This window comes from Fundulus heteroclitus, chromosome 6, assembly GCF_011125445.2.
Source record: "Fundulus heteroclitus isolate FHET01 chromosome 6, MU-UCD_Fhet_4.1, whole genome shotgun sequence".
In the NCBI taxonomy this organism is placed as follows: Eukaryota; Metazoa; Chordata; class Actinopteri; order Cyprinodontiformes; family Fundulidae; genus Fundulus; species Fundulus heteroclitus.
The window spans coordinates 27,857,353-27,881,441 of NC_046366.1; the positions used below are offsets into that span (position 1 = coordinate 27,857,353).

General features: G+C 39.5%; 1 protein-coding gene across 1 annotated transcript in view; it reads left to right on the plus strand.

Moving 5' to 3' along the window:
• Nucleotides 1–23,623: 23,623 nt before the first annotated feature.
• The window catches only part of LOC105932270 (protein APCDD1), a 32,960-nt gene continuing 32,494 nt past the window's right edge, over nt 23,624–24,089 (plus strand). The window contains exon 1 of the mRNA XM_012871352.3: nt 23,624–23,974. Coding sequence (XP_012726806.2) covers nt 23,935–23,974 — 40 coding nt within the window. The 5' untranslated portion in view covers nt 23,624–23,934. The remainder of the gene's footprint in view (nt 23,975–24,089) is intronic.

A 24,089-nucleotide genomic window follows, 5' to 3' on the forward strand; every position in this document is an offset into this window, starting at 1 on the left:
TTTTACGCGGAGCTTTACCTAAAACCCTTGCAAAAAAGAAGTCTTGCAAAGCGTTTTGACAGTCTATTTTATACAGTCTGACAGTGACATATGATTCTTTTTCTTCAGTTGGCACAACCTGGTAGTGCTTAGATATGGTGCGTTCACTTACCATTACAGATCAGATATTTTGATATTCCAGCTTAACGGCCGTTTATGTTCAGGACCAGTCTAGTGTTACGACCTGTTTGTCTGTATGATGTCGTTTTTTTGAAACACGGTTTGATTTTCACCAGATGTAACGGGACGCATGCCTTCTGAAAAGTTTTCACTAAATATTTTCCCACAGGTCTTGCAGTCAAGCTGTTTTTGGCAAACATGGGACTGGACTTCCTGTTCCTACTTGATCAACAGTGGTTCTGGCCTTGGAGCTCCACCAAGGAGGCCATTTTTGCCCAGTTCAATCCTGAAATCTCACCTAAACTGAGGCAACTGAGGCTTTAGATGTTCTGGCGTCTGTTGTGATTTCCAGGATGAGTTGTTGAAGCTCTCTTGCAATACTTTTTGTACGTCAGCCACTCCTGGGAAAAGTTTTGTTTAGTGTTACATGTTTTCTCCATTTGTGGATAATGGTCCTCACTGTGGTTCGCCTTGTAAACTTCTTTCAAGCCCCTGATAGATGTCAGAGACTGTTTCTCACCTGAACTTGAATTTCATTAAGACTGGGGCACAATGTGCTACATTTTAAGCTCTTTCAACCTACCTCATGTTATCAGATAGGTTATTTTTTTATCCTATAGGTCTGGCGGTAATCAGGTTTGGATGTGGATAGTGAAATTGAACTCAGGTGTCCGTAAAATGTGGTTAATCACAGTAAATTCATGAATTAAAGACGGGTGGGTCAGTTGTATTTTCGCGTAGGTTGGTTTGGATGTTTTTTATTTCTTTTTGAATGAAAGCATCATTTGGAAACTGTATAGTATTTGTACTTGCCCAGGTTATATTTATTGGATTATTAGAATCATTTGAGCGTGACAAAGCAAAAACAGAATGCGTAAGGGGGAAAAAAATGTTTCATCTCTGTCAAGAAAAGGAAGAACACAACGTCTGGAACCTCGTTTGTGGTTAATTTTTTCCTCCCTGCAATTTTAAGATGCCAAGGATATACATTGCTTTTCTAGGGCTTCATCAGCCAATACCTGTTCTTAAATGACTTGGGTCGGTATCGGGACAAAAAAATAAAAAAATCCTGATTGGGACATCGCTAGTTTGGGCCTCTCCACAACCCCTCTGCTCCATCTTTTTGATATCTCATAAGAATTCAGATCGCTCCAGCCACAGTTGAAAGAGTAACTTGATATCACCGTTTTTACCTTTTGGATTAGTTGCGCGAACCTGTCTCAACAGAGTTTAATTTGTTTCTTTAGATCTCAGCTGTCAGGCACAAAGAGCTGCAGGAAGCGGCACGTACACATGTTTGTGTTTTGGTGCCACTGATTGACAGAGGATGTAGCGCCAAGGTCATATTTCCAAAGGTAACGACACAGCTTTCAACATTTGATCTTAGGACGGTTTAGAGGGTGTATGTGCCCTAACCTGAAAACAGGAAGAGGCGTTTTGATCAGCCCTGATGTTTTTCATGAGCAGACATGTTTGTGACGGGATTTCTAAGCACACACAGACACACACAAAGAAGACTGGGGCTGTGGTTAAATCTGGCAATTACAGTTCTATTGACATAATCTCTTAAAAATGATGCTACACTAATATAATAGAGACTGACAATAAACTTCCAGAGCTTTAAGACTTCTTGGAGGAGCCCCTAAAGCGTAGAAAGAGATGAGCGTGGGAGCCAGACGATCTGTATGAGGGAAGCGGTCGGAGCGGGAAGATTGATGGATTCTTAAAGCATGGCTATTGATGTGTGCTGCAGTTTTTCCATGTGGAAGGACAGATTTGTGGGGCATGTGTGTGAAACAGAATTTGTCCCAGATTTTTCTCTCTTCTTCTTCCTCCCTCTGAACTCTCTTCTCTCTGTTGGCTGGATTGTTTAGAAAAAAGAAAAAAGCTTTGATGTGGCATTCTCAGTGTTGTGACCACAAGCCCAAAAGGAACCAGATGCTCTTTGGACTGGCTTGGCAAATTTATAAATAAAAAAAAAAAAGAAAGAAGATAGACTATGTTTGTGGGGGCGTGCTAATTGTAAATTTGGCCACTCTAAAGCAGACGTAGAGGACCGTCTTAGTAGCATTACTGTCACCAAAAGTCAGAAGAGACTAACGGAGACATGAACTGAAAGTACCCTCTGTGTAACTGCTTGTTAAGTTGTTTCAAAGTTTTGTGGCACAAAACCGAACATCGTCTGCATAGATGGACACTTTATTTTAAAATCACAGCTACAAAGGTCAAAAGTACCCGCAGGATGACACAGCATACCAGGGGTTTCTTTGAGAGACTCAGAAGAACTGAAAGCGCTTTGTGGCAGAGGAAAGCTGGTCAACAAGTCAATTTTAAGTTTTTTAGCATTTCTGGACACGGTGATGTAAAACGGTGAGTTGAAATTGGCATCAGAATGAATAAGCAGGGCGCCCCACTACTGAGCATTTTTCTTCTGGATAACTTTCACCTAAACTAGTGCACTCTCACAAACACCCACAGGTGATGGGTTCCAGGTTCTAAGAGTTCACTTCTATACAGAAAGCCCGTAATTTATTTATTTATTTGTTTACTTTTTTTTCTCAGCTATGACATTATACATGTCAGAATTAAATAATAATACACATAATTCAGCAATGGTATCAAGGTGTTACTTTATTGTATCTGTTATACTATATCCGTTGGTTGTGCTTTTCTTTTTACATCTCTCTTTCCAGGTGAGGAAGCAGACTGAAGACGTTTTATAATTTTTTCCCTTTTATCTCTTCTTTCTTTCACCTCTTTTCTTTCTTTTTTTCCTGTCTTCTTGTTCTTCCTTTACTCTCCTACTTTCCCATTGTAGTGTCCACATAATTTGAAATACTTCTCGCAGGAATCACAATAAAACAATTTACATGCATAAATCAAGCGGAGCACTATGGCGAAAGCTGATTGCTCCACTTGGGAAAGTAATATCTGTCGAGCTCTATTTGGCATTAAGACATTGATTCTTATTGCCACATTGCTAGACAGGACACTGGGGAAAAAAAAAAAAAAAAGAATGAATGAATAAGCTTGGAGACAAAAAAAATGCAATCTATGTACACAAACAAACACAAAGCTACATAACCTTTCCACATTTTGTCACACGAAAGCCACAAATTTAACTGCATTTTATCAGGATTGAATAACTGAAAATGCGGCGTGTATTGGTAATTGGCCTCCCTGATTAAATATTGTGTAGAACCACCTTTTGCAGAAACTGGAGTTGGACGTCTTTGGGAGTATCTTGGTGCGTTCCATTTGCCTCAGAAATCAAAAACAGGAGCTGGGAATGAAAAACGTTCCAGTTAACACAGTCGGAGAAGTCGGAATTCCAAAATAAAAACTAAAAAAACAATAGGTTAGTATTCCAATATGGCGAAGGCCAGGAAAGCTGTTGTTTTGTTTGTAGTACCTCTTATAAACGTCCTTTAAAGCTGTACTTTCCACATTCAAACACCACTTTTAATTTGTTCGGTTCAGAGTTGCAGTCGCTACATGTAACATTTTAGAAGCACTCTTACAACTGTGTCTTGTGAACTAAACGTGCTTTATCACAGCTTACTGTTGTTAATCTGAGGGGCTGCCATATTGAATCCGACAATCAGCTTTGAAAAATGTCTCCAGTTTTCTGAGGGGAAAGTCCAACAACAGCGTCCGTTACAGTTGATTTTTCCGACCGGAATTGGGGATTTCCACGTTCCAACCGTAAACGGAAAGCAACATGTGTCTAGCAACTTTCTTCTTCTCTAACCCCCAGTCGGTCGAGGCAGATGACTGAGCCGGGTTCTACTGGAGGTTTTTCCTTCCTGTTAAAGGGGAGTTTTTCTTTCCACTGTCGCTTCATGCTTGCTCAGTGTGAGGGATTGCTGCAAAGCCATCAACAATGCAGACGACTCTCCACTGTGGCTCTACGCTCTTTCAGGAGGAGTGAATGCTACTTGTCAAGACTTGATGCAATCAACTGGTTCCCTTAGATAGGATTTTTTTTTTACCAATCTGTATAATCTGATTGAATTTGACTTTCTAAAGTGCGTTGAGATGACATGTTTCATGAACTGGCACTATATAAATAAAATTTAACTGAACTGAATTTAACTTTCCAGATTTAGAAACTGAGATTTTGCCCATTCTTTTTAAATCAAATCCCCTCAGATTGGTAGGAATGCGTCTGTGAACATCAGATAATAAATCGGGCCACACATTCTTAATTTTATTCAGATCTGGACTTTGGCCAATTTAAACACATTACTATGCTTTTATCTAAACCTCTCCATTTGTAACACTTCCTGCTTGAAGATGGACCTCTGCCCCAGTGTGAAGTATTTTTCAGCTCCTGAATATGCTTTTTTCTAGGATCATCCTGTCGTTGGGTTCATTCATCTATCCATCGACTACAATTAGCTTCACTGTTGATGCAAAGGAAAAACACTATAGAGCTGCCACCATCACGTTTCACGGTAGGAACACTGTGTTCAGGGTTAATTTTCAACCGCTCACCGTCTAATCTGTACAGAGCACCTTCTTCCACATGTTTGCTGTGTTTGATTTATGGCAAACCAAAAGTTTTCCAATTGAGTTTTTTCAACCCCACAATTTTACAAAAGGCTTTATCAGAGATATGCAGAATCTCCCACCTGAGCTTCTTCTCTGGTTATTGCTCCCCCTGGCCGACCTGTCAGTCTAGATGAAAAGCCATTTCTTGGTAGGTTTAATGTTGAGCCACACTCTTTCATTTTCAGACTTAGGATTAAACATTGCACAGCGATCAGGATATTGTTTTGTAACCAAAACCCGCTTTAAAGCTCTTTACAGCTTCTGCCCTGTCTGCTGTGTTCCCTGGTCTTTATGATACTGTTTGTTTGCTGATGGCCACTAATAAAAAATGACAGTGACCTTTACAAAACGGCTACACTCAGGTGGACTCCATTTAATTCAATTAATTTTTTTTATATAGCATCAATTCATGAAACATGTCATCTCGAGTCACTTTACAAAGTCAAAATCAATCAGATTATACAGATTGGTCAAAATTTTTCCTATATAAGGGAACCAGTTGATTGCATCAAAGTCCCGACAAGCAGCATTCACTCCTGGAGAAGCGTAGAGCCACAGGGAGAGTCGTCTGCATTGTACATGGCTTTGCAGCAATCCCTCATACTGAGCAAGCATGAAGCGACAGTGGAGAGGAAAACTCCCCATTAGCGGGAAGGAAAAACCTCCAGCAGAACCGGGCTCGGTATGAACGGTTCTCTGCCTCGGGTTACAGAAGACAGAGCAGAGACACAACAAGAGAGACAAAAAAGCACAGAAGCACACATTGATCCAGTAATCTGTTCTACATTAGATGGTAATAGCGGGTTATCTGTCTTCATTTAATCAGGTTACTTCTTGTTGGGGAAAAGGAACGTCTCCACTTTTTTCCCTTTAATTTTAAGCAGTTATAGAAATTTAACCATTTACCGAAAAAGCACAAAAAGGGTCCTGTAAAAAAGAAACGTTGCCGTAGATGTTGATGTTCCCTTTTAGAGGACCCTGAAGTGGTCTGAGTGTGTGATGACGCAGCTGTTTTTTTTTTTTATACGTTCATCGCTCCTCTGCTTGAGAACTGACCGCCGTGTCGCCAACAACCGCGCCAACATCAGCATCATTGCCCAACGAAAAGCCCAATCGAATCCATCGTCATCCCAAAAGCGGCCTGCGCTGCACCGTAGCATAAAACCCCACAACATTTATGATCCAGGACCGTAATGTGACACAAGCAGAATGGCAGCAGGCCTACGCTGCTCCATCTCCAGCCGCGGCCACAAGAACACAAAACCGTACATTAAGAATTTCCCCCCCGAGCGGCTGGAGAGCAGAGAGAGCTTCATGCAGCTGAGGAGACTTAAAGACAAATTATACTTTCATCTCTGTTTGCTTGGAGAGGAAGAAGCTAGTATTACAAAGTAAAATTCAATATTCACTTTGTTTTATTTTTTTGCATGTCTGCTCTTTTGTTCGTTGGCGTTCTCTTTCAGGGGTGCACATGATGTGACGTGTTTATCTTACGCATCAGATGACTGTTTATACAGCGAGCACAAGTATCACAAAGACCGGGCAGGAGCCTCTGGATGGTGAGTACAATGAAACAGGCTCGCTGTTATGATTAGAAGGCAATCAAACCCAGCGGAGAATAAACAGAAGAGAAACTGGGTGATTGTGTTTATTAAAAATGAAGACAAATCAGGGTGTTTTTTTTTTTTGTTTTTTTTTTTACGGGCTGCAGGATCAGAACCTGTTTCGTTGTCGGTAAGCAGCGAAAAGTTTGTCTTGCTGACATTGGTGCAGAGGCGTACTGACATCTTAGATATAAAACATGACATGTTTGCACCAGAACCACATGAAAATCTCTCTGAAAGCTGAGAGAACGTTTTGGCACCAACAAAAGCAGATTCCTGAATTTGTTTTTTTTTCCTCCAACGGCCCCAGCGCCACATGTATCGGAGCTGTCAGCAGGAAGGCAGAAAGCCTCCGGGTCCCATCGTTGTGAAATGTGCCGAAGAAGAAGATGATGATGATGGGTTACGCTTTAATTACAGATCTGCTTTCTTTGAAAAGCCAAATTGGCATTGGATTTCGATGTGTGGGGCCTTAATTTTATTGCTTTTAATTTGTCATTTTTATTGACAGCACGGTATTAAGATTTGATGGGAAAGAGGATAAAACAAAGTTCTTCAAAGTAACAAGCAATTTTAATGCCTTGGATTTTAATTACTCCTCTACGTTATGTTTTAAAGATAATATATTTTTTTTAAGATTCTGTATTCAGTTAATCTTTTAAGCCTTTTTTTGGACCATTTTTTTTCATGAAGGTACATTTAATAAGATGAGGTACATTTGTTTGCAGATTTTTGTGAGATGATTGATGATCCATGGCGTCATCATTTCTTGCAGAGTGCACTATAAAAAAAACATTTCTGCAAACTGCAGGAGGTTAATTTTGCTGGAGTTGGTATCTGTTTGAACATTGGTGGACCTACGGCATCAATCCATCAACTAAAACTAGAAGAAGAATTAGAAGAAGAAGAAATCCATTTGAACACTTGCTTGATCAAGTTGAAGTTGTTATTTGTGAAAGAAAACCGCTGTTGCACAGAACCTTGTAGCAACCTTGTAGTATGCAACGAAATTTCGTTGCATATAAAATGACAAATAAAGTTGTCTAAGTCTAAGTCTAAGCTCTATCCCCGCTGTGAAACATGACGGTGAAAGCATCGTGCTCAGATGACGCTTTTCTGCTGACGATATAGGAAAGCTGGTCAAAGTTGACAGGAGGATGGAGCTAAATACAAACTCCAAAAGACTTGTGAACGGGGCAGAGGTTCATGTTGTACCAGGACAATAACATGAAAACTCCCATCATTATATTGTATGTCTAGTTTTATCATTACTTTATTAGCACCATGGCATCTGGATGCTTCATTTCCTTCTGGATGCTGAATGCTTGAAATTGAAAGAATGACTTACCTTCTTGGTTAGGTGTTTGAATAATTTTAAAATTCAGTTCTCAGACACTCAGTTGATATTTTAATATCTATCCATACCTCCATTCCTCTATTTTCTGTACCAGCAAATAGTTGCAGCACCACAGGGGGGGGGGGGGGGCTGGAGCCCATTTAAATCTGAATGGGAGTCTACAGTGAGACTTGAATCTTGGTGTTATGTTGACGTGCAACCTGACTGAGTTGGAACTAGTTTGCAGAAAAGAGAGCAAACATCTCCAGGGCCGGCCCAAGCCTCCATGGGGCCCTAAGCAAGATTAGATTTTGAGGCCCACTATTTCAGTCATTATATAGGGCCAACCCCGAGAAGCAATCCAATCAAAGGTGAAGCTACACAAATACAAACATTTTAGTATGTTTTTTTACTTTAAAAGAAATAAACTTCTCTTGTTTTTAACTAACTTGCCATTAACAGCTTGGCTACACAATGTTCTTTTATAAACGTTAGCCTACCAAGCAAGCCAAGATTGAAACCGCCTGTGTTTTGTACGCATGTCTGGAAGCGGGATCCGGCGTACACTTATTTTTATTTTTTTTCTTGGCAGGAAGCAACGGTGCAACAAAGCTTTAGTTACAGAGGCAGTAAGAATAACTTGGCAGCACTCTGTTGAAATTGTGTTTTTGCACAATATCTTTAATCGTATAGATGTACCCATTTATACTTGTAAAAAATTAAAAATTACTTTTTTTGATTGCTCTTGGGGGCCCCCTAGTGGCCTTGGGGCCCTAAACCAGCGCTTAGTTCGCTTATGCCTTGGGCCGGCTCTGAACATCGTACTCTAGACGCTGAACGCAGGTAGATGTAGAACCCAAAAGATTTGCAGCTGTTGTTGCAGCCACAGGTAGGTCTATGAAAAATACTGACTCAAGAGGGCTGGACAGTTTCTGATTTATTCTTGTAATGGATAAAAAAAGTAAACCTGAAACAATTTCCTTCCACTTCAATATTATGCAATAGTTTATGTAGGTATTATATAACATAAAATCCCAATAAAAATATGTTAAAATTGTGACGTAACGTGATAAACGTCATGATTTGAGTTATTGGTCTTAGTATTAGTCTAGTTTTAGTTTGTGTTTCTATCTCAGGTTTGGTCTTTGTGGTTATTTATGTTCCGGATTGGTTTAGTTTAGTTCCTGTCCCCTTCCACTTATTTTCTAGCTAAACTCCACCTGGACTCATTAGTAAAGACCGCCACTGTTTGCCTTCCTTGTCCACCAGTATTCTGTCCAGCAATAAACCTTTACAACGTTAACTCTGTGTCTGGCTGAATACCGGGTTCACCTGTAGAAAATCATTCCAGTAAATGTTGCAAGGCACTATAGATCTGTGTTTATGATAAAGTCTCTGCGTGATTTGCAGTAAAATAGGAACCGTCTTGGGTTCATAAAAATTAACACGTAAATCAAAAATATTTCCAACACACTTCACTGTCAAAACAGGCATTTAATCATGTTTTTAGATCAAATCTTATTTCCCTGAAATAAATTATCAGGCTGTGTGATTAAAAGATGCCGATGTCACTTACTAAATCCACTAAAACCAGCGTTAAAGGATCAGAGTTGAACTCATAGATGCTTCCTTACTCCCTGAGGTCTTCTTTTCAGAAGACTCTGATGCTTGGCCCATTTTTTTTCTTGTATGGAGCAGAATATCCTTTAAGTATAAAAAGCCAATTATCTGAGCCATGCAGCTGCTTTTATCACCCAGGAGAAAATAATTTGAACAAAAATAGGATGAAATTTTTAATTACAGTTACAATGCTTGCAAAATCCACTTTTTTTAGTTCTTATATACATTCAGTTTTGTACTTGGGGTCTCTAGGAGTGCAGGAGGAAGTTATTTCCTGAAGATCTTAAACAGGAACTCCGAACGGTGACAAAAACAACACTGCCCATTACTAAGAACAAGAACATGCAGGAGAACATGGTGGTGGCAGCATCATGCACTGGGGTTACTTCCAAATACTGGTCAGGTCAGACATAAAACCTTCAGATGTCTGAAGACAAAAAGTGATTTTATTTTAGGCACCAAAATAACTCACATGCATCCCTGCAAAGAAACAGAGGAATATTTTCTTGAGAGGTTTATCATCTCTCTCCTCTCTCAAGCCACCGCCTGCTGTGATGTCACCGTCTCTGCAGATGCAGCTTCCTGGCTTCTCAGCAGCTTTAAGGAATCAGGGAACAGAACCAGGAACCCTCCTGATATGGTCAGTGGCTTTATTTCTGACCAGGTCCTGTGCCTGGCTCATTACCCAGGAGACGTCGCCATAACCTGAGGTAGTTGGAGACGTTTCTGCATTATAGGGTGGTCAAATATTGCCGTGTTTGTAGGTGGGATACCTGTGCAGGGTTTTTCCCCGCCTCTCGCCCACTGAACACTGGAGATAGGCACCAGCACCCCTCGCTACCCCATGAGGGATAAGCATATCAGAAAATGGATGGATGGATGGATGGATGGATGGATGGATGGATGGATGGATGTAGGTGGGATGCTGACAGGCTCCAGCTGAAGAACTGAATGCTGAGTGTGCTTCAACAATGCATAAAGTTTATGGCCGTGCACATTTATGCCACAAGGCTATTGTAGATTTTAATATTTAATTGTTTTCCTTCTATCAGATGCGCTTTTTGCAGGTGAATTGTACAGGATAATTATAACATATATATATATATGGTCTTTTACACAAACCAGGCCCGTTAACAAGGATGTACAGACTTCTCAGAATCTCTGTATTCTCATTGTTTCTGTACCAGAAGTGTCTGCAACTGCAGGTTCTGTGTGTGAGAAAATGTATTTTAACATGGTCTGCTTAAAAAAATCATTACAAGAGCTGACTTATTTATGCTGAAGACATGTTTTTCTCTTTTTTGCTCTTGGATGTGAAAAGAAAAAGAGAGAAAGCCCTTTAAATAACTGCAGGCTTCATTTCTTTCTTAAATACGTAATGCACAAAAGATTAAACCACTAATTCTCTGTTTATAACCTGGGCCACGGCTCCATTACTGCTGGCATAGACTGGTTTCTGGTCACTACAGGCCCATTTAGTGAAGAAGAAAAATAGCTTTTCTGTTTGAATGGGACATTTTTTTATAGTTTTTCTGTATTCTGATTAATAAACTTCTGCTGAACATCATTATCAGAGCCCATTTTGTCTTTTTTTTGTCCTTAATCACTATTATCTGAAGGGGTGAAGGTAAAACAAAACCCTTAATGAAGATATTTTGCACCTTTAATTGAACTGCTGAAGCTAAAACTGGACTCTGTATCACATGTGTCCTGCATTGTTTACATCTCAATTGCTGTACTGTGAAATCACTGTGCACTTTATTCTGGAACTGTCCTGCAAAATTACTCTTTTTAATCATGCAAAGTTACTTTACTATCCTGCAAAGTTACTTTATCATCCTGCAACGTTACTTTATTCTGGAATCCACTGCAATTCACTGAAATTCCTAAGCTGTATGCAAATTAAATTTAGTTCTGTACGCACTCTGTGCATACAAAATGACAATAAAGTTTGTGTAAGTCTAAGTTAATTGTTTGTTATTGTTTTTTTTTTTTTTACATGTTCTATGTTTACGCTCTGTGCTCTGCCCAGTGGCTCCAAAATATTGTATTGTGTGCATTTATGGTCGTACATAAATCACAGGCTGTTTCCTGTGCCGGGCCCTTCCAGAGTTGCCGAGTCAGCCTGTATGTTCACCGCGCAGCTGGCACCACAGACAGGGGCCCGTCAGATGAGGTCAGAGGCCCCCGAGCGGGCCGGAGGCCACAGGAACCACAAAAATCCTGACTCCAGCGTGGGACAGCGACTCGCTTTTAGGTCAGTTTCAAATAAAAAAAAACAAAAAAGAAACACAGTGGTGCTGTATCATGGTCTTTATTGGATTTACAGGATTTGGTCTTATTTTTAGTTTGAGCCATCACTTCTCTTTTTGCTTTCGCTTTGTTCTTCAGAGCAGAGCCACAGCCGGAGCAGCCGGTTCTCATCCGCCACTGGAAGACGGCCTCAGCGGGCCTGAGAAAAACCGCCCACGGTAAACAATCCATCAGAGAGAACATGACAGCTAATGGGTTCTGCGAGCCATTTGGGTTTGTTCTGGCGTTTTCTGTAGCAGAGCCGGGCGTCTTCATGTCATCGCCGCGTCACGCCGCGCTCTGCTTACTGTCAGTCAGAGCGGCAGCAGAAAAGCAGGTTTAATGGAGAAATCAACCGTTCGTATTCCATCTGGTTTTGTTACTGGATCGCACACACTGCACGGCAAAACGTATTCACTACTGACTTCGATATATTTTGTTAGAGTTTTTATGTGTCAGGACCAAGTAGAACTTAATTGTACAGTGGTGTGATTTTTTTTATATTATTCCTGGGTTTTTCTCTTTTTTCCTTTATAAATAAAAATCTGAAAAGTGTGGCATGCATTTGTATTCGTGCCCACTGTGGAGCCGTGAAAGGAACTTCTTTTTAGCTCTTTTTAGCTTTCATCAGTGGGTTTGTTACTATCGTACTTCCATAAGGACCAGATTAGTGGACTGCGTGAGCAATTAATTGATTACCTGTCCTGTTTATAGATTCTCCCTCCTGAGCCGTATATCTCTGCAGCCTCTCCAGAGTCTCAAAGGACCTCTTGGTTGCTTCTCTAATTGTTTCCCCGCCCATCAGTTTAGATGGACAGCCATGTTTTGGTTGGTTTGCCGTTTTTGCCAGACAAATATCTTTTTGTTTTCAGACGATGGACTGATCCGAGCTCTGTGAGGTATTCAAAGCTTCTGATGTTGTTTTACAACCTAACTCGACTTTAAATCTTCCCCCCTGACCAGTCTGCTGCTTCTCTTGGTCTTCATGATCATTTTTGTTCACTGATTTTCTCAAACAAACATCCTAAGCCTTCACAGAGCAGCTGGATTAATGCTGAGATTAAATCACAGACATTTCAACTCTACCTGCTAATTAGATGAGTTCACAGGGCCGTTCGCTGCTCTAGATTTTATTCAGGGGTGTCAGAGCAAATGGGGCTCAAATACAAATGTACACCACACTTTTCAGATTTTATTTGCAAATTTTGAGTATAATTTTGCTCTTGGTTGTGTTGCTCTGTCTCATAAAAATCCCAATCAAGCATATTGAGGCTTGTTTTAAATGTGACATAATGCTGAAAAGCACTCCTGAAGCCCGACCATAGTTTGATATATAAACAGGACCGAGTACAATTGATGATATATAGCGTAAATGTCATGACCAATGGCTTTGTCATATGCAGAATGAGTCCAACAATGGAAATCAGCTGTTCTTTTGACCAGATTTCCTTTTATGGGGTGAAAAACACATTTGGCACAGTTTTGGCCCATTTGGCTAAATTGTGCCAAAATGACCGCTCCGTCTGGCACACTGCCCACGAAAACCATTGTGGATCAAATATGCTTCAACTGATTGAGTCCAAATGTGCTGCAGTTATAGTGGAGATGTTGATAAATACAATCTGAGGTGTCAGCTCGGTTTTTAAAAGAACTTCTTCACTGTTCATTTGGAAAAACTTTAAAAATTACATTTGTTTCTTTGTTTAATTACAAATAAATCTGACTTAGCGACAGTTATCTTAGTGGCTCCACAGGAAAATATTATTTTGTCTTAGCAGTACACTAGTACCAACATGTTGAATTTAGACCTGATAATCGTGGAGCTATTCTTGATTTATGTCAGTTGTGAATTTTCAGGTGGAAATTGGTTCTAAAACACTCGGGGAGCTTAACAGGCTGGAGATTAATACTCTTACAAGGAAGTGAAGATGTTCTTGAGGACAAAAGTTTTAAACCAAGGGTGTCCAACATGTTGCCCAGGAGCTGTTTTGGGCCTTCTAGATAGAAATTCAAGAATTATGCAAATCATTTCCCCCCCCAGCACAAGTAGTTGATTTACATGGGGGACTTTTTATCTTTAATTAGTGTTAAATAACTCTCAACAGCTTAAAATCATCTAACAATGTAAAATGTTAGGCACAACACAAAGTACTTTTCTATTTATAACCGCGCTTTATGCATTCTGTTTAATTTTATAGTAGATGGGACTACTTATATTCGGTGATTTCTACTCCTATCGCTGAGCATAGACTAAAATGTTTTCTATTATTTCAATCGAGGCCAAAAGAATGTGCAATCTTTATGCCTTGGTTTTAATGAGACAAATATGCAGAAAGCTTCGGAGCTACAATTCACACGTCTCAGTGCTACAAAAACAATCCGACTATTTTATTTGACCAGTAAAAAATACGGAATGCTTAAATAGTTAAAGCTTAGTTTATTGTTGAGCAATAAATGTGACAATTTCGGCCCTCGTAACAAAAAGTTTGGACATCAGGGAAAAAAGCAATTAGTCATTTTTATGTATTTGCTCTTTTCTATTCGGTTTTTAAGGAATACAGACATTTACATCCCGAGGGACAGTTTACCCTTGACCCGGGGAGCTTTTTTATTTTCCGAAGAGCTCCACACAACGGGGTCCGTGATTGCACATGGGGGTATTTACTGAGGTAACACAGATGAAAAGACCTCCGTCCTATCCCACCTCCGCTGTCCTCTCCGCCTCAGTTTCCCTCTCTCCGCCTGGATTGATTTAAACGTCTTTGAGGCAGCAGATGTCGGCTGTGGCGAAGCTGAACTCAGGGCCAGTTGGGATCTGGGGAACGTTCTCATGTTTGATTCAGTGTCTTGCTGCAGCTTTTCATTTTTGAACTGGAGGGTAACACCAGAGGCGATGAATCAAAGCTGCTATGGTGCGTTGAAGGCAAACCATCTAATACAGTTTGTCTGTTGTTTCCCTGCTGACATAAGGATTCCTCCAGGTCTCTATTTCATCTATAAAGTGTCACTTTGCATCAGACGTCAAGAGACGAGAAGCTGAAACTAACTAGAAAAAGCTGTTCCTGCGTAACAGCGAGTGAGAATGCTAATCTGCACAATGATTTGAGCAGAAGATGCAGAAGAGAAAAAGTAGCTGAAAAACATTGAAATCAGATTTGAAGAATTTGAAAAAATTGAAGAATTAGAAGAAATAGAAGAATGTGAAGAATTTGAAAAATATGAAGGAATTTGAAGAATTTTAAGGAAGATGAAGAATTTGAAAAAGTTGAAGAATTTGAAAAAATTTGAAGGAATTTGAAAAAATTTAAGGAATTTGAAGAATTTGGAAAAAGTTGAAGAATTAGAAGAAATAGAAGAATGTGAAGAATTTGAAGAATTGGAAAAATACAAAGGAATTTGAAGAATTTGAAAAAATTTGAAGGAATTTGAAAAAATTTAAGGAAGATGAAGAATTTAAAAAAGTTGAAGAATTTGAAAAAATTTGAAGGAATTTGAAGAATTTGAAAAAATTTGAAGGAATTTAAAAAAATAAAAGGAAGATGAAGAATTTGAAAAAGTTGAAGAATTTGAAAAAATTTGAAGGAATTTGAAGAATTTGAAAAAATTTGAAGGAATTTGAAAAAATTTAAGGAAGATGAAGAATTTAAAAAAGTTGAAGAATTTGAAAAAATTTGAAGGAATTTGAAAAAATTTAAGGAATTTGAAGAATTTGGAAAAAGTTGAAGAATTTGAAAAATTTGGAAGAATTTGAAAAAAAAATATTAAATTTGAAGAATTAGAACAATTAGCAACCATTAGAAGAATTGGAAGAATTTGAAGGAATCAGTATCGATTTGCATTGGATTTCATGGGAACAGCAAAAATCGCACAAAAGTGAAATATTTTAACAAGAATAAAAGTTAGCATAACCATAAGATATAGCAGTCATGCCAGGAACGGGCCGAACGTTTTGATACCAAAATTGTTGAAATTGGTTGAAGTATGCGGGAGTAGTTAGACGGAATAATAATAATAAAGAAAAACAGGAAAACGATAAAAAAAAGCAGGCCGTGACAACATAATCTACATGCATTTTGCTTCTAAGGAAGTCTAGCAGTCTTCATCAACAGATAGTCAGGCTATTTGAAAATCAATTAAAGTTTTTTCTTTAGACTTTAGCTGTTTTTTCCCTAACCCTCTTTCCCGTCCCAGTACCCGGCATGTCTAATATCAGCTTTAAGACGAAGGCGCTCCAAGTTGAAGCAGCAGGAAAGTCAGAAACAGTGAAAGTTTAAATAACTCCATGACCCGATGGAAATAAAACAATGTTGAAACTCCATGAAAACATAGAAACTTAAATCAAACTGTATCACGCTATGCTGTTGTCTATCATCAGATGGAAACAGAAGGTGTGTTTTTCTGACCAACACGTGATCCTGGAGGTTTATCCTCTTCATGTTGCTCAGTCAAATCTCCTTTTGTACCCATTTACCAACACGAAGTAGTGCATAATTGTGAAGCAAAAGGTAGAGGGACATTTTTTTTTTTATCTATTTCTACAAATAAAGATCTGAAAAGTGTGGCATGCATTTGTAATCAGTCGCCCTGAGTCGACATTTTCCAGAACCGCCTTTTCCTACCATCACAGCTGTACGGCCTTTAGGATGTGTCTCCAGCTTTGCACGCCTGCAGACTAAAACTTTTCTTTTGGAAGAGACCGTACTTCCTTCAGTGCATACAAATAATGCTGAACATGTTGCCTCCTTTTTAATTTTTTTCAAATAACATCACGGTTCGTTGTTGCCAATAAAATTAAGACTTGCCTCAAAACATGTGTGACCAAGTGAGGTTTGGACAGACATGTTTGGTACTAATGTGTAGCACCAAAATATCAGGGGTGAAACTATTAACCTCTCATAACTTAGAGGGACGTTCCCACTTGACATGCAACTCTCCCTTCCTCATCTCGCCTTTTTACAGCGCCCTGCAGACGTGATGCGAAGATCCGCGGGGAGACGTGAAAGCGGTAAAGTCATCCAGCTCTGCAGAACAACGGTTTAATAAGAAACAGAGAGACAGCAGCTTTGAAATGTCCCCAGACGCATTCGTCTGGCGCTGGCATGTTTAGCGACGCTAACGAAAGGGGGCTTAATGTGAAAAACATGTTGGGAGAGAAATTCATCAATCAGAAGGCAAACTCATAATCAACATAGCTGAGTTTCTGTGACACCGTTTGACCCTGATGCAAACAGGATGCAGGTTTTCAGGTGGCTTACTGTCCCTTTGAGCTCCTTTGACTATCAAAGCGGCCTCATTTCCACCTCATGTAGATCTCATTCCTGCAGCGGCACAAAGAGGGTGCAGCGATGCTTTGATTAGCCACACGGGACAACAGTGGGGTCAGCGCAGCAGAACAAGCCTCCAGGCTCTCCTCAATGCAGACTTTCTTATTAATACCCCTCGTGGGCTTCCTTCTAAATCCCATCACCGTGTTTGTCCGGATCTTGCTCAACGGCTTTTCCGGTGACAGAGAAAAGAGGCAGAAAGGAGGCCTGGAATCAGTCTCCCAGAGCGAGGATCCAGGATTAGAGCTAAAAGAGCAAACACTGTGGAGCGTTGCAGGGAAGGCGGCAGTGAGGGGTTTAGGACTCCAAACAATGGAAATTAATTAGAAGTCCCTCAGAGGAGCATTGCTCTTCTGATTAAGGAGGAGGGAGATTAGTGGTTAAGCGCATATGAAACACTGTTTTTGTAGTGGTGGGGCCTCCTTCACCAGGACTTCTGTGTCTGTGTGGAAACGTGGATTTAGACCCCACACTGCAAACAATATCCCAGCGCCAGACTGCACAAAATGTGCAGCAGATGCCCAAATCCACTTTTTGTCCTCCTTAGTATCTTAAATCAGGGGTTCCCAATGTGCGGCCCGTGGGCCACTTGCGGCCCTTGGGGTGATCTTGTTCGGCCGCTGGCTGTAATTCAAGAATGATACAAATTTGGCCCGTATGAACAGCCGGTTGATGAAGATCCACATTTATTAGTTTGTTTTTTAAGGCGACATATCAAAATCTTCTGAAAATATAAGTTAAAGCACAAATGATTAATATTTTATTAACACATTTTTTTTACCTTTCACTTTAATTTTATAGTAAATAGAATCACAAACATCCAGTGAATTTTACTTCAAAGTACATGTGGATGAATCCGTTCTTTAAGCTACTGTAGTCTAAATACAGCAAGCATTTTTAAAGAGTGATCTGTATCACTTTTTTTTTGCCAAACATAGACAATATTTTTTATTCACTCCCAAAGATAAATTAGGAATATTGACCCCCCAACAAAACTGGGTACTGTATGCCTTTCTTCTAATAAAACCCACAGCGCATTTGCTCTTTATACAAATGCGCTGTGGGATTTAGTTTGTCAGTGAGAATACTGATAAATGCACTGAATAACTGTAAATCACTGTGCTGATAATGGTCAGTGGTTAAAGGTAAATATTTGGGATTTGCAGTGACACAATCACACGCTGGAAACTTTAGAAAAATACAACCACTCTCTCTCTCTCTCGCTCTCTCTCTATCTTTCTTTCTTTTATAACTGAATGCTTATAAAAAATTATCATATCATTATTTTTATGAAATATTTTTCATTCTTCTTTAAAAAATGCGTATAATAATAAAAAATGCAATGATATAGCATTATTGTTGAGGTATTTTTATTTAATTCCATGAGTTTTTGTATCAAAATGTTTTTTCCGTTTTTAAAGTCTTCTTTTATTTCATAATGCCACTTTTCAGCAGAATCATTTCGCCAATTAAGAGCAACAGGGCTGGGCGAGCAGTAGGATTGGCTGCTTCTTTACCCAGACCAAAGCAATCCAACACAGAGCTTCAAGTAAGGCCTGAAGGTCCCAGTTCAGAGCTGCATCCACTGAAGGACCCAGTGTTTGTGAGCCAGGTAAGAAGGAGATCAGCTTATAAATTGGGATCGGGGCGGTCTGGCCTCCACTGGCTGTCACTGCCCTTACTTTAGCCCTTACTTTAGCCCTTACTTTAGCCCTTACTTTAGCTTGCTCATGTTGCCTAGCAATCAAGACAGCGAGAAGCAGCTGTGAACCAAAACAAATGGAGCCCAAAGGTTGATCCCGCTGTCTCCTCTGTAAATAACTGCACACAGGGGCGACTGGGACAATAATTCAGGCCTAGAAACGAAGCTTCCTGCTCTAACTCCTTATTGCAACGCTGTTCACCACCACGCCAGCAGGAGCTCTTGCAGCACTACTTTAGCTCACAGTGCATTTGTGTAAAAAAAAAAAAAAAAATTATTCGAGCCCACATCATTTTCTAACTATCCAAACTGCTCTGACTGTGGTGGGTATGAAGCTTCATAGCAGGGTTTGCTGCCAGGACGAGGTGCAGCAGCTGTCTGCAAAAGGGGAAAGGCCATCATGACTCCCTCAAGTAACTGGAGAACTGCTTTCACGGTGAAGTTGCTTATTACACAGTAAAAAAAAATTCCTTAATTGAAAATGAATAAATCAGTGAAGCAGGAGTCTGAAAATTTGCTGCCATCAGCGCTGCTGTGACAGAGACAGCGTCAGCCTCCTCAGAGAATGAAAGCAATCTGTGGGATTCTATATAAGTTGATGGCACAATCACTACGTCATAGTTTCAGTCTGGCAGATACCAGAGCGAGCCGGCGCATTATTAGCTTGGATTGTTTTTGTTGTCAAGAGCAATCCTAACCTTTGCAATCACTTAGCAGGCCTGGGCCACCAGGAAAACTCTTGGTGCTCTCGAGTCCTACTCCTGACTGTACACGGTTATTATTTTTCCCTTGGCGTATTCAATATGGCTCACAATCTTTTTTTAATGCTGTTTTAATTTTATTCTCATGCATTATTCAGCCAAATGTGACGCCTGATACCTGTGTAATTCTCATTGCAGAAAGCCAGCAGGAGTCTGAAAGCAATGTGCCGGGAGAAAACCGTTCTCTCCTTCGTCGCCCACTGGAACATCAGCGGTCTACAAATACGGCCTTCGAAGGATGCAGCCCAGAACACTTTCTATAGTAAGCTGTTTATGGAGCTGCCAGGAAAAACTAATCACTGTTTAAGGATCAGCCAATGGGGGCAGGTCCAACCCACTGACGCTAATAGGCAGGCGAAGAGATTCTGTGGATAAGTGGCATTATGAAATAAAAAGGCCATCAAAAATTACATTTTGAAATAAAAACTGCTGGAATTGAATAATAAAGCCTCAATAATAATAAAACAATGCGAAATAGATTTTTATATTATCATTTTAAAAAAAGAATGACAAATATTTCATAATTAAGAGGTGATACATTTGTAAGCATTCAGTTATTTCAGAATTACATTGTGACTTTGAATATTTATATCTTATTTATTCAAGTAGATAATTATTATTTTATAAGGTTTTATTTGCTTATTTAATTTTGAGCACTTGGAATAATTGAACAAATGGAATAATTATTGCAAATAATGTTACAGAGCATTTTAAATGGCTGACGAGTAAAATATTATATATATATATATATATATATATATATATATATATATATATATATTCCACTCCCAACTCTTCTTCTACTCCCAATTGGTGAATCCAGGCAGATTTCCTGTGCAGGGATGCACTGTTTAACACAAGGACTGCAGTGAACATCTTGAGCCTGAAGTTAAGGAATAAAGGTATAGATGTGATCTATATGAAAACTGTTGTTGGCTAAGGAAATAGTAACTGCTGGGCTTTGCTGGACTCTGTGTTTTGGTCAGAAGACACTTAGACTGAACTATACAGTAACAAATGCTCCAGGTGAGTCTGGTGTGACACACCTGAGTGTGTGGAAAAACCCCTCATGTCCACCTATAGGTACTAATTATAGGTACAGATCTGTGATGCTGTGGGCCTGTTTCTCCTCCGCCGGTCCCACAACTTTTTTTGAAACAGCTGGACATCTTGAAGGAGAATCTGGTGGAAGCTGACACAAAACTGAAAACTGTCATTGGGTCTTTCAGTAAGATTATAGTCCAGTAGAGATGAACAAATCAACTCAAAAATGCTTCACCAGGCATAATGTGTCATTATTTTTCATGTATATAAATAAATTACAGAGGTCGGTGGCAAAGACTTTCCTGTCCTCTAAAAAACATGGGATTTGCTCCTGGTATGGGTAGTTTTAATTAAATTGGGTTTGATTATATTTGCTTTAGGCACCTGATCAATTTCATGGGTATTAAAGACAGTTTCACACCCAACTGAAGGCACGCTTAGCTCTCCACAACCTAAACGCCACGCTAGGAAATGGATTACAGCAAATTTAGAAAACCACTTTCATGGGTTTAGGATTAAACAATAAGGTTTACCTGTTCCTACCATCCTCATCAACACAAAGAAACCACAAAGACATCTCTGCAGCATATCAAAACATACCACACGTTATAGGGGGGCCCCCTGGTCTTAATGTTCCCCAGAAGATCTCACCAAGACCCTGCAGAGACCTTCATCCAGTACGAAGCCACCCTTGAAGAAACATCATGAGGTGCCGTAATATAAACTAAAAAAAACGTTTTGAAATGCAAAACAATGGTCTGAGTGCCAGATGCGATTAATTTTAACAGTTTGACCGAGGAACAGAAGAGCCGCCCGAGGGTCAAAAGGCCAGAGACAAATAGGAAAAGGAGCTCAAGTTCAAAAGACAGCTTCAAACTCAAGGGTCTCCATCAAAAATAGACTCAGCAGATGTTGAGGAGGAAAAACACTGTGAAGCCCCTTCTGGCTCCAGGCGGAGAAGTTACAGTAAGAAGGTGTTTAATCTGAGGGCCACAAAGAAGAAAAATGTGGCCTCCATTATGACTGATACCAGCATGGAGTGGTTCAGACGGAAATTTAAGCAAATATTTTTAATTTTTACATTTTATTTGGGATTCTTCTGGTCCACTTTTAAACAACAACATTTGAAGATTAAAAACCTGTAAAAAAATTGTTTCATCACTTCTTATATTGTTAGTGATTTTTTTCCCCAATCACTTTTATTTCTGTCTATATTAGGGCTGGATGATATAGAAAAAATGTGTATCGAGAAGAAATAATATTGATCTATATTGATAATTATCAAACAAAAAAAATCAAAACATATATTTTAAGTGCAGCCCTGACCATCTTATGTTCTTGCTTGATGACCTATTTTTAAACAAAGAACACACTGACACTGCATTCAGACGCAACCTTTTATGTAACCATCTATTTTACTATAACTGCAAGTTTTAAATAAAAAACAAGTCTTTGAAGGGGCGGAGCTTGGTGACAGAGCATTACTGGATCTGTGTTTGTGATTGGTTGGGAGGGTATGATGACTCTAGCATTAACCTGCATGGCTAAAATGCAAAAGGAAGGAAGTTTTTATTGACCCCTTTTCTATCCCACCACACGTCTATTGATCAATATATATTGTTATTGAATTATCGTCCAGCCCAAGTCTGTATCACTTTACTGTATAGCACTTTTAGTCTTTACACTTACCTTATAGACGGTTTAAATTGTATTGCTCCTGGTGTACAAGATAGGTTTATTAATCATTCTCCTTTCTCAAAAAAATAAATGTTAAAATAAATAATTTAGAAAAGAAGGAGGTTTGAAGGTTACGCAATTTACACACACACACAGATAGATAGATAGATAGATAGATAGATAGATAGATAGATAGATAGATAGATAGATAGATAGATAGATAGATAGATAGATAGATAGATAGATAGATAGATAGATAGATAGATAGATAGATAGATAGATAGATAGATAGATAGATAGATAGATAGATAGATAGATAGATAGATATTGAGAACCAGGACAGTGACGTAAACTGCAGATTAATTTCTTGTTGTGAACATCGTTATTTTATAGGCAGCAAAACCCAATAGAGTGGACACCAAGCGGTCCGCGGACAGTTTCTGAACTTAGCCTGAACAATAGCGCATAGAACGAAAAGTTAGCGCCTAATTAATTATCTGTACCACTGCAAATTTGTTATTTTGATGGTCATGTATGCAGTTGGAGGTTCAAGCGCTCAGTATCAACTTTGGCCAACTTAGTAAATTACCAAATCTTATGAAATGTTTTGAATGCTTGGTAATAATAATAATAATAATAATAATAATAATAATAATAATAATAATAATAATACTTTTTTTTTCAAGCGCCTTTCAAAACACTCAAGGTCACTGTACATGTAAAAACAATAGATGGTAAAAGCAATGTCGTCATAATTAAAAGAAACAACATTGATCCAGGCCAGTTTGCAGACAGGAAGGAAAGGAAGATGCTCTTTCATCTGCAGAGGGTGATGCGAACAGCACAGAAAATAACCTACTGAAGCATGCCGTCCATAAAGGACAAGCTTTACCTTAGCATTGACACTTGGTACCTATACGTGTCTGGTGACTGTAACTTAAGGATAATGAGCTTTATTTGTCATTATATGTAATAATGTAGAATTACATTTTATGTAAAAGGTACTTACGGGTCTGGAAACGTGAAGCTAGTAATATTATTTATTATTCTTTTCTTCAGGACAATATTTTACCTTATGTTGCTTACTTTAAATCTTCTCACGGTTATATATTATTATATATTGCTTCTTGGTGCCTTGGCTTTGCATTTGTATCACAATAATTAGGATCTGAAAAAGTGCCACGGTATGATTATTAATTCCACTAATTAAAGAATTGAGATGTATATGTGTGTGTGTGTGTGTGGGGGGGGGGGGGGGGGGGGGGGGGGGGGGGGGGGGGGGGGGGGGGGGGGGGTATTTGATTCCAGTTCTAATTTGCTCTTTTAAACAATCATTGAATATCTTTATTGAAATTTGGCCCCACTGAATCAGACAGACCTTGTTGGGAACATCAAATATTGTGCATGTATTTAATAACCTATCTAGACTGTTTCACTGACACAGTCTGGACCTCAAATGGGACCCTTAAACACAACCTCCACGCCCAATAAAAGTCTCGTTGGGCGGGGCAATGACTCGGGTGTCTGAACTCTTTAAACACTCCTACCGGGGCGCAGGACGCGTGAAGGACGCATAAAAAGGAGCCCAGCTGCCTCTATTGAAAGCCACAGCGCTGAAGCGTTCGGACTCCTCTTTTACATCCATGTGCGCGTTTTTTTCCTCCCCTGCGAACCTCGGATGCTTTTATTTCTTGCAGAATCGGAGGCCCGTTTTCTACCATGATGCTCGGATTTTGCGGGAGTTTTTGCCCCCAACTCTGGATTAAGCCGGGATTTCTGCGGCAATAACTAAAGAGGAAACAAGAGCGACGCTCTTCAGCGGGAGTCGCAGGGAAGCTCGTTCAGTTTGCAGAAGAGCGAAATGGAGCTGATTCCTGCAGTGGTTCTTGTTGCTTTTCTAGGTGAGATAATTTTATATTATTGTTTTTGCTGTTAAAAAAAGAAGCGAAGCTTGAGTTCCCTCCTTTCATACTATCGCACCTGCTAACTAATTCTTGAAGCTTTATGGAGCACCAA